The 11,047-nt window shown below is 47.7% G+C and overlaps 1 protein-coding gene across 1 annotated transcript in view; it reads right to left on the bottom strand.

The window, feature by feature from the left end:
• Window positions 1-28: 28 nt before the first annotated feature.
• Window positions 29-11,047, bottom strand: part of LOC149427127 (AP-1 complex subunit gamma-1) — a gene marked incomplete at its 3' end in the record, with an annotated part of 58,644 nt that continues 47,625 nt past the window's right edge. Inside the window, exons 7-9 of the mRNA XM_089668235.1 lie at window positions 2,771-2,866; window positions 2,559-2,665; window positions 29-63 (exon numbers count right to left, since the gene is read on the bottom strand). Coding sequence (XP_089524361.1) covers window positions 29-63; window positions 2,559-2,665; window positions 2,771-2,866 — 238 coding nt within the window. The remainder of the gene's footprint in view (window positions 64-2,558; window positions 2,666-2,770; window positions 2,867-11,047) is intronic.

Here is an 11,047-nt window from a genome sequence, read left to right as displayed (position 1 = left end):
AAGACCGTTTCATACAGGATGGCATTACCAACGTTTTTGCTGGTCTCTGTGTTTGGTAGCAACCTGGAAAAGAAAGAATAAAAAAAATGTAAAGCACCTCAGACAATCCCTGTATCTCACGTCACCATAAAACATAATTATCCCATCCGAAGGAGGCGACCTCAGGAGGGATTGCAGCAGTAAGTGGAAACACAGAACAGATTATGTGTGTTCTGGGAGAGCCCCATACAAATCTATGGGGGTTCAAGGTGCAGAGACCACCAGAGTCAGAGGATTTCTGTCCTTTACTGAGGTAGGTAAGAAGCTGGGATGTGGAGTGTGAACTCAAAAACTGGTGTGGGAGTGTTGCTGTGGAGCAAGGGCAGGGAAGTTAAATTCCTATTGTTGAATTCCCATCGCCGCATACCCGGGACATGTAGTTCCGGGCAGGTAGTTTTTTTTTTATCTTTTTAACCCTTTGCCATGCTGCGGGCAAGCAGCAGGGCTCACCTATCAGGTGGAAGCATCCGGGCAGCAGCACTGCCACCTGAATGCTTCCACACACTGCCAGCCTCCCCCCCCCCCCCCCCCCCCGTTGAACTTGGCAGCACAGCGGCTAAATGGTTAGCACTTCCGCCAGGCAGTACTCGGGTCGTTAGTTTGAATCCCAACCACGGTACCGCCTGCCTGGAGTTTGCATGTTCTCCCTGCGTCTGTGTGGGTTTCCTCCGGGTACTCCGGTTTCCTCCCACACTCCAAAGACATGCTGGGAGGTTAATTGGATCCTGTCTAAATTGGCCCTAGTATGTGTATGTATGAATGTGAGGTAGCCCTTCTTTACGGTCATTAGGAGGAATTGTGCCCCATCATTGGTGTCATTGGGTCCCGGTGTCAGCATCATTGTGAGGAATTCGGCCTCATTGTAGGTGTCATCGGGAGGAATTCTGCCCCATAACTGGTGTCATTGGGAGGAATTGTGCCCCTTCTTTGGTGTCAGTGGAGGAATTATGCCCCATTGTTGGTATCAGAGGATAGAATAGTGCCCCAGGGGCTGGATAAACAAAGGGCCACATCTGAGCTTGGAGACCACTGCTGTAGAGGATTTCATTGTAAATATGCAGAATATGGGCTCAAAGAAAATGCACTTTAAAGCAGTGGTCTCCAAACTTCCAAGCTCCAGTTCCCTGTCCTTCAGACTTTGGGGAAGGGGAGGGGGGGTGTTAGACTGAGGCCAGTGGGAGTAGAAAACGCCCTGTTGTCAGTGGAAGTAAAAAATGCCCCATCGTTGGTGTCACTGGTAAGTATACATTAGGAGAAACTGTGCCCCTTCACTGGTGTTGGTGGGAGGACACCATAAGGCTGTTGTAACAGTAAGTTTCACTCTCACTTTTGCAATTTTCACGCAAAATTTGATGTTGACCCGCTTCCTCCAGATTCCTGTCACTCATTTTCCACCAACAGCGCAACGCACACACGTGTTGTTTCTTCTACTACTCTATATAGACCGAGTCCACTGGTCCGCGACCCAGGAGAGTGAAAGTTAGAACATGTCAGAACACACTCGAGTGCGAACGGCTGTGTGAATCCCCACCATAGTAATGCGCCGCGGGCATTCCAGGAATTAAATTGTCACACCTCGTAGAATTGCTCAACAAACCAGCGCTTCAGTGTGACACTGCTGCATATTACCATTGATGTGGAGCACCTTTCAATAATTACAAATCTTCCTGGAAGGACGATATTGAGCATATTTGTAAGGCAAAAAAAGGCTCTAGCACAGCGGTTGTCAACCTGTAGGTCGCGACCCCTTTGGGGGTCGAACGACCCTTTCACAGGAGTCGCCTAAGACCATCAGAAAACACATATTTCCGATGTGTAATGAGCAGCTACTGTGTTGAAAGCAGCTACTGTGTTGAAAGCAGCTACTGTGTTGAAAGCAGCTACTGTGTTGAAAGCAGCTACTGTGTTGAAAGCAGCTACGGTGTTGAAAGCAGCTACGGTGTTGAAAAGCAGCTACTGTGTTGAAAGCAGCTACTGTGTTGAAAGCAGCTACTGTGTTGAAAGCAGCTACTGTGTTGAAAGCAGCTACTGTGTTGAAAGCAGCTACGGTGTTGAAAGCAGCTACGGTGTTGAAAGCAGCTACGGTGTTGAAAGCAGCTACGGTGTTGAAAGCAGCTACGGTGTTGAAAGCAGCTACGGTGTTGAAAGCAGCTACGGTGTTGAAAGCAGCTACGGTGTTGAAAGCAGCTACGGTGTTGAAAGGCAGCTACGGTGTTGAAAGCAGCTACTGTGTTGAAAGCAGCTACTGTGTTGAAAGCAGCTACTGTGTAGAAAGCAGCTACTGTGTTGAAAGCAGCTACTGTGTTGAAAGCAGCTACTGTGTAGAAAGCAGCTACTGTGTAGAAAGCAGCTACTGTGTTGAAAGCAGCAGTATTGGAGGTAAAAGGACACTTCATGAATTATAATTACTGGGTAAATAATTTTATGGTTGGGGGTCACCACAACATGAGGAACTGTATTAAAGGGTCACGGCATTAGGAAGGTTGAGAACCACTGCTCTAGCACCTCTTGCTCTATACATCCAAGCAGTCAAGTTACTACCCACCTGTGCCAAAATATCATTCATGGCTTCACTCGAGTCGTCGTCATTTCTGCCGAGAATTCGGAGAAGCCTTAATATCCGCACCTAGTAAAGGAAACCCGAAAAAAAATTCAATTATTCAGATGTCCCCGCTATGACTGCCCAAACCATCGAATATCTAGTCCAGCTGCTGCTGCGGCCAATACTCGCCTGCAGAAAGGGGTCGCTGATTCCGGACACGTCGTGTTCCGGAGAATATCCGGACATAATTAGATTTTTAAGAATACGAACTAGCTGAGGAACAAGCTGTTGAGAAAGATCACAGATCATCACGTAAGTTACATTTGTCATTGTTTTTTTTTTAATTCATAAACACATTTTATTATGAAAATCTATACTAGCGCTACAGCAAGCTTTAGAATCCTCAATATACAGATTACTGCTGAATAAGAGGTTTTAAAAACATCTACACCTACTTCTAAATTTGGTTTTACAACTCTAACCATAAGGGAAGTACATTTGGGTGGAGCTCCAAGAAGCTCCGGTGGAAGGGTGCTGGCATACAGTGAGTCCGGCCCGGCTCAACGTGCATGGAAACCAAGAAGAGCCCAAACGCTGCACACCTACAAGAGCCTAGGTATCCAACAAGTAAAACTGGCTTCGGCCTGGCTCCATTCAGGCCACATGGTCGACGCGTTTCACCCCACCCAGTCATGGAGGACTTCATGACTAAGCCCTATGGATGGGGAAACCCACCAGGGAGTGTGGCCTGGATGACGTCAGGCTGATATTGCTTTTACTAGTTTGATACCTAGGCTCTTGCAGTGTTTGGGCTTTTCTTCTGACTTCCTTCGTCCCATTTATCTACCGGGGTTTGTACCAATTAACACAGTTATAGATCAAGGTCTTCTTGGCAATGCAAAAGAATATACAGATTACTGCTTAATAAGAGGTTTTAAAACATCTACACCTACTTCTAATTTGGTTTTGCAACTGCAACCATTAGGGAAGTACGTTTGGTTGGCGCTCCAAGAAGCTCCGGTGGAAGGGTGCTGGCATAGTGAGTCTGACCCGGCTCAAAGTGCATGGAAACAAGAGGAAAAGCCCAAATGCTGCACACCTACAAGAGCCTAGGTATCCAACAAGTAAAACTGGCTTCGGCCTGGCTCCATTCAGGCCACATGGTCGACGCGTTTCACCCCACCCAGTCATGGAGGACTTCATGACTAAGCCCTATGGATGGGGAAACCCACCAGGGAGTGTGGCCTGGATGACGTCAGGCTGATATTGCTTTTACTAGTTTGATACCTAGGCTCTTGCAGTGTTTGGGCTTTTCTTCTGACTTCCTTCGTCCCATTTATCTACCGGGGTTTGTACCAATTAACACAGTTATAGATCAAGGTCTTCTTGGCAATGCAAAAGAATATACAGATTACTGCTTAATAAGAGATTTTAAAACATCTACACCTACTTCTAATTTGGTTTTGCAACTGTAACCATTAGGGAAGTACGTTTGGTTGGCGCTCCAAGAAGCTTCGGTGGAAGGGTGCTGGCATAGTGAGTCTGACCCGGCTCAACGTGCATGGAAACAAGAGGAAAAGCCCAAATGCTGCACACCTACAAGAGCCTAGGTATCCAACAAGTAAAATTGGCTATGGCTTGGCTCCACTCAGGCCACATGGTCGACGCGTTTCACCCCACCCAGTCATGGAGGACTTCATGACTAAGCCTTATGGATGGGAAATTCCATCAGGGAGTGTGGCCTGGATGACGTCAGGCTGATACTGCTTTTACTAGTTTGATACCTAGGCTCTTGCAGTGTTTGGGCTTTTCTTCTGATTTCCTTCGTCCCATTATTCCTAAATCGACAGGGGTTTGTACCAATTAATACAGCTGTAAATGAAGGTCTTTCTGGCAATGCAAAAGAATAAAGAGCTTTGAACGGTTTATTAATGTGGACCACCAACATTGCCAAGAGGGTTGTGAACTTGGCCCATCAGTCTAGTGAAAAAGCAAACATATACAGAGGATGGACAGAAGTATGAAAACACCAGGTAAAAGAACACATTTTTACCCAATATGGTGTTGGACGGCCTTTGGCCTGAATTCTCCCAATTCTCCTGGGAATTCGGACAGAATTATGGAAACTCCAGGTAAAAGAACACATTTTTACCCAATATGGTGTTGGACGGCCTTTGGCCTGAATTCTCCTGGGAATTGACAGATATAAGTCTTGGATGGTGGATAATGGAATCCGATACCTTCACGGAAAATAAATAGCTCCAGTTCTCGCATGCCAGGAGGTGGAAAACAAGCCCGAACCTTGTTCTCCAAAGTTGACCACAGTGGCTCTACGATATTGAGGCACAGCACCCAGGGAAGGTGCGAGACTTCATCTGCATGCTCCTCAAATCACGAATTGACATCAGCTGTGTGAATCAGCGAAATATCGTCTTGGTAAATGGCGCCGTCTTTGGGAAACAATGTCTGCATCATGGGGTGCACATGGTCAGTCAAAATTTGTACATAGTCGCTGGTAGTGACTTTGCCCTTCCAGGTGATGATGGGCCTGCAGAATACCAATATATAGCTGCCCAAACCATGATTGTGCCATTGTTTGTAGGTCTATGTACCTTCATTTTTCATTTTCGGCCTTCTGGTGTTTTCCACGGAGTACATGCCCCCCTGTGTTTTCTGGGACTGCAAGTGATTATCCTCTACTTTTTTAGTGTAAGAATATACACATATCTACTATACGAGTCCTTGAAATTTCCACTCGCCTGCTCGCCAATGGTGAGTGGAAATTATGGCGGGGGTGAGTGTGTCCCCCAGTGCCATCTTGCTGAGTAGGCTCGGAGCTCAGGCCGGATCTGTCATTGGCACTAGGAACTGTCAGACTGCTCAATAGCTGAGCGCAGTGAAAGCAAATGAAGGAGTGTGTGCTGTGCTCTCTGCCTCCCCCTAGAGTGCAGTACCCGGCTCTGTGAGTGAACAACGAAGTACTGCAAGAGAGAGAGTGAGTGAGTGTGAGTGTGTGTGTGTGTGTGTCTAATTTCAGTTCACTCTGGTTACATGATCCTCTATGTCAGCCAGTGGTGGCTTCAGGGGAGAGGAGAGACCCCTCAACAGCGTGCTTGTACATGTGTGTTTGTCTGTGTATGCATGAACATGTGTCTGAGTATGTACATGTGTGTATCTGTATATGTGTCTGTGTGTATGTACATGAATGTGTGTACATGTGTCTGTGTGTTTATGTATGTACACGTGTCTGTGCGTGTGTATTTCTGTGTATGTACGTTTATGTGTTTATGTGTTTCTTTACATGCCTGTGCGTGTATACATGTGTCTGTGTGTACGTATCTCTGTGCGTGTGTGTACATGTTTCTGTGTGTGTATGTGTATGCACATGTCTGTGTGTGTACAGGTGTCTTTGTTTGTGTGTGTTTGTTGGTGGCAAGTAACTCTTAAGGCCTGGCTAGTAGCTCAGGATGTGAACTTTTAAGCCCTGTACTATACTATTGGGTAAAATACTACTTCGGAAGTTTGTTTCCATGTAGGCCCCTATTGGCTTTCCACCTTTTGCCATTAATATTGGGAATCAAGTCTCTTGGGGTTTCCCTGGTTTTCCGGCCTGCTGCAGTCTTTACACCCCCATATCTGACCCCTAGAATGTCTCCCCCCCCCCTCCCACCTTGGATTCAGAGGAGGCTTTCCCCTGTGTGACTGAAGGGTCCACTGCTGTCTGGTGCATAACGGTCTATTTTGTAAGTGTAACAACTTTATAATGCTTAATTGTGTTCATGATTTTCTGTTTGTCTAAGTATATGAATCTCTTTTAGATATATAATGAGCCCCTGAGGAAGCGACTGTTGTCACAAAACACGTCGGGCATTCTCTTCAGTCTTTGAATGTTCCTTGCCCCCCCCACAGGGATACTTTGGTGGTAATTTTTACGCTGTATCACTGGTTGTCATCCTTTTGAATATATAGTGGGGTTTGGGACATTCATTGCGGGTACACCGTACAACAATACTTTATCCACAATTTTCTATATGTGATGTTAAATAAAGGAACATTGATCTTACTTTTCTGCGTATGTAGTCTCTGTGCCTATAAAGTCCACTTATACAACCTCCTTTTTTATAAATATGATTGTGTCGCCACCATGCTTTACAGTTGGCGCAAGACAGTCCTGTTGGAAAGCTCAGGGAGCGTTCACCACACATAAACACACCCGGTGGTTAGGAACAATGTGAAGATCGATTGATCGGACAATATTAAATTCTTCCATTGATCCATAGTCCATGATATATGGGTGCTGCACCACTGTCTTTTTCTGAGCATTGATATCGGTCACTAGTGGTTTGGCCATCGCCGCTCGCCCGTGAACGTTTTGCTTCTGGAGTTCCTTCTGCACAGTTTATGTGGACACGGGCTTTGGAAGACTGAGATTGAGCTCTGCAGTCACTTTCGTAGCAGTTGTTTTCCTATTCCGGGACACCATCCTGCGCAATGTCCTTTGTCTCTTTCGGTTAGGTGACCGCGTCAACCGCGCTCATACTTATCAGGCGACGTACGAAACAGTACATACCGTCATAATCTTTGATACTGCATCTCCCGACACGGCAAACTGACTTCAGTCACAGAGGCACCAGCTAAGCGGCACCAACAATTTGCCCTCTTTGAAGCTCAGTATGCTCTGAGATGACTCCGTATTACTAGCAGTGCACGCAGTGAATGAGGAAAATGAGGCTTCCCACTTGTTAGCTAGGTGTCTCATCACACAGCGGAAGCAAAAGGGATGTTACATCACTCCCATTTTCACCGGCAGAGATGTTGTCCCTTTCACACCTACAAATCATGTCGTGTTTCCATACTTTTGTCCAACCCCTGTACATTTACATATGGTTCCTATAAATGGTGATAAACATGCAATGCATCTCAGCTGGCATGCAGGGAATTGTAGGTTAGCGGGGCTTCATCTTTCTGCATCTTCAAAAGTCCCTTCCACTAGTACCAGCGGGCTGGAAGCCTTTTGAAGATGTTGCAGCAAATAAAGGGCATCAGTGTTCCCCACATAAACAGGAATATAGTAAGAAATGGGGACGTTGATGGTGGTTAGAAACCCTAAACATTAAAGCGGAGTTCCAGTTGAAAGAAAAAATAAAAAATAAAAGTCAGTGGCTACAAAAACGGCAGCTGCTGACGTTTAAAATACAGACACCTACCTGTCCTCGGTCCAGCGATGTCCTCACCGCGGCTGGTTTCACCGGCCGTCTTCTCTTTCCGGCATCTTCAGCGTGGGCACCCGGCTGTGAAGCCGCAAGCTGCCCACTGCGCATGCGCGAGTAGCACTGCGCTTTGTGAATGGGCCCCGTAGTCATCTGGGACCTGTCACGTGTTCCAGAAGACTACGGGGAGGAAGGCAACTTCCGCTTCCGATCATCTTAGGCGATCGCAGCAGAAGTCGGAGTGTGTACCTGTCAAATTCATGTACCTACTCATGTACCCACTCCCCCTCCTGCTCCCCAAAGCTGCCAAATGGGGAGCAAGGAACAAAGGATTAAAGCGGAACTTCCCCCTTTTGGGTGGAGCTCCGCTTTCACGTAACAAAAGTTTAGGATTTAGTAACCCCCCTCACCACCACCTCACCTTATCTGAGTCTTCATTCCATCTGGCTTTGCGCACACTTGCAACTCTTCTCTCCTTTCACTTTCTGGTCTCTCTGGCTTTGGCCACTGGCTCCCGCTGCTGTCAATCAAAGCTATTGATAATGTAGTGGGGGAGGGGGGGCCCAGCTGTGTGTGTCAATAGATTGGAATTAAATCAAGCCCACACAAGAGTCCCTATAAAAAGTGAGGGTACTCACTGGGGGGGAGGAGCCAGGAGTGCTGACAGGGGACCTGAGAAGAGAAGGTTTGGGCCGCAATGTGCAAATCTATTGCAAAGAGCAGGTAAAAGGGGCATTTAAAACCTCTTTAAAGCGGAGCTCCACCCAAAAGGGGAAGTTCCGCTTTAAGCCTGTGTCCCCCGCTCCCCATTAAGGATTGGCACCTTTGGGGAGCGGGGGAATTTGACAGGTGCCTGCTCCCACTGCGATCGCCTAGGCCAGGGGTAGGCAACCTGGCAGCCGTAGGACTACAAGTTCCATCATGCCTCTGCAAGTCATAGCTGTAACTGTCAGTTTTGTAATCTTTACAATGCCTCATGGGAAATGTAGTTCCACAAGAGCTAGAGAGCCGCAGGTTGCCTACCCCTGGCTAGGCGACCGGAAGCAGAAGTTGTCCTCCCCCCTGCCTCCCTCCCTGTAGTCTTCTTGGACACATGACAGGTCGCAGAAGACTACAAGACCATTCACAAAGCGCAGTGCTTCTTGCGCATGCGCAGCGGGCACCCGGCTGTGAAGCCACAAGCTGTCACAGCCCACACTGAAGGTGCCAGAGCCAGGGAGAGAAGATGGCCACTGAAACCAGCGGTGGCGAGGACCCCGCCGGACCAAGGGACAGGTAAGTGTTGGCATTTTAAAAGTCAGCAGCTGCAGTTTTTGTACACTTTTTGTAGTTTTTGACTTTTATTTTGTTTTCTTTCAGGTGGAACTCTACTTTAAGAATCAGCAACTCTGTATGTGGTGCAATATGACAGCCTGCACCTGCAAGAACACAGTTGCTCCAGGGCCCAACCTTAACCTCTTCACGCCGGCCGAACGCAAATGTGCGGCCTCCCGGCGTCTGGGCCTAGACGCCGAGCGGCAACACATTTGCGTTCTATTAAAAAAGGACATATGTGCCGAGAGCATGTGCCGTGCGCGCTCCCAGCACGCATGTCCGGTACTCACGGAAAGGTCCCGATCTCCTCTTTCGATCGGTACCTTTCCCGATCATGTGATGGCCGTGACAACGCGTCACGGCCGTCACATGACCCTAAACCCCACCCCCCGGCTTCTGAAACTCTTAAAGAGCCGGGAGGCGCCGGCGTGAAGGGGTTAAAAGAACACATCCATTTTCTGCCCCTAGGTAAAGTCAGGTGACCGGAGTTCAAGGATGGCTCAGGATGAAAGGTAAAGCTTTTGCGCACTATTGCTGAATATCGTATTAACCAATTCTGACTTTGCACAGATCCTTAGGTCAGGTTTCTATTTAAACACGCTCCTGACAACAGTTTCCAGATTTAGAGCCGATTCACACAGGCGACCGGACCCGTCCTCCAATTCTGAGCCGCAGTCCGCCGCACGTGAATCTACCTCCGAGCCGCGCACAGGCAGCCTATACACGATTGGATGCCGACGCAGCAGCCGCACCTAGTCGAATGTCAAAATCCGACGCGCAGGCAGGAGCGGGCGCACAGATCTGAAAGCAGACGATGCGCATTCGGATCTACGTACCCGCGCTCCTGGTCGCATGTCGGTTTTGGACACACAACGGTGCGGCAGCTGCATCCACTTGTACGGGTTTGCCTGCATGCAGCGGAGGTAGATTCATACGCCGTAGACAGCGGCCAGATCTGATCGCCCGTCTGAATGAGCCCATGAACGTTTTCCTAAAAATAAAAGCAAAGTGTTAAATCGACAGCATGTGAAGGGAGGAGTGTTGTTCGGGGAACAAGCGAAGCGCAATGTTTAGAAAAGGAAATCTAGTGTGTCTTACCTTCTCATTCTAATATACAGCAGGATCCCAAGCAGACAGAGAGGGAAAGACAGGAAGCAGGTGTTAGGATGGCTGATCAGAACATGGACAGGCTGCTCCAATATGGAGGATTGCATACATGTCAGACAAAAGACTGCCTACCGCTGCCTCACACCCAATACAAACCAGAACACCCCTCGAGTCTGCAACCTTCACAGATGTTCTGCTACACGGGAAATACCAAAGTCAAGATTCGGGGGGAGATTCAAAGTGTATGTGAACCCTAAAAGAAAAACGTGGGGCGCTGGCAGTCTGGGCGCCTCTGCAATGGCACAGCCTAGAACCGGTTTTCATTTGTTTTTTTTTCTCATTTTGGAGACCGCCAGATCAGGGGCGGACTGACCAATTGGAAACTCGGGCACTGTATATAAAATGAACTTTTTATCTTTCAAAAAGTGTTTACCAGTGCTAAACCTTTCCTCCAGTTTCTAAATTGTTGCATCTGTAACCTTCAAAAGCTACTATAAAAGGAAAAGTAGTGGTAAAAGAAAGCACTTTTTAATCATTTTTTTTCGGTAATTCTCTTTTAAGGGGGTTTCGCAGGTGTTGTGTCCTATCTCTACATAAGTAGCCGTGGCAAAAATCCCAGCGTCAGAGCGTCCTCTGGTCACTAAGGGCGGGGGGGGGGGGGGGTTCTACTGGTCTCACCCAGACCTCTGCCTTATAAACCAATTTTCTGGAAGCTGTCCCATAATGGGAGGCGCCACCCCCACCACAGAATGAGCTAGCAGAAGGGTTCTGTGAGGATACAAGAGTCACATTCAACCACCATATTCATTACCTGAAAAGTCACACTTTTGCTTCC

The sequence above is a fragment of the Staurois parvus genome, unplaced genomic scaffold (assembly GCF_062004578.1).
Source record: "Staurois parvus isolate SC_StPar_1 unplaced genomic scaffold, SC_StPar_1.0 ptg003995l, whole genome shotgun sequence".
Classification (NCBI taxonomy): Eukaryota; Metazoa; Chordata; class Amphibia; order Anura; family Ranidae; genus Staurois; species Staurois parvus.
This window is presented reverse-complemented; position numbering and strand designations above follow the sequence as displayed.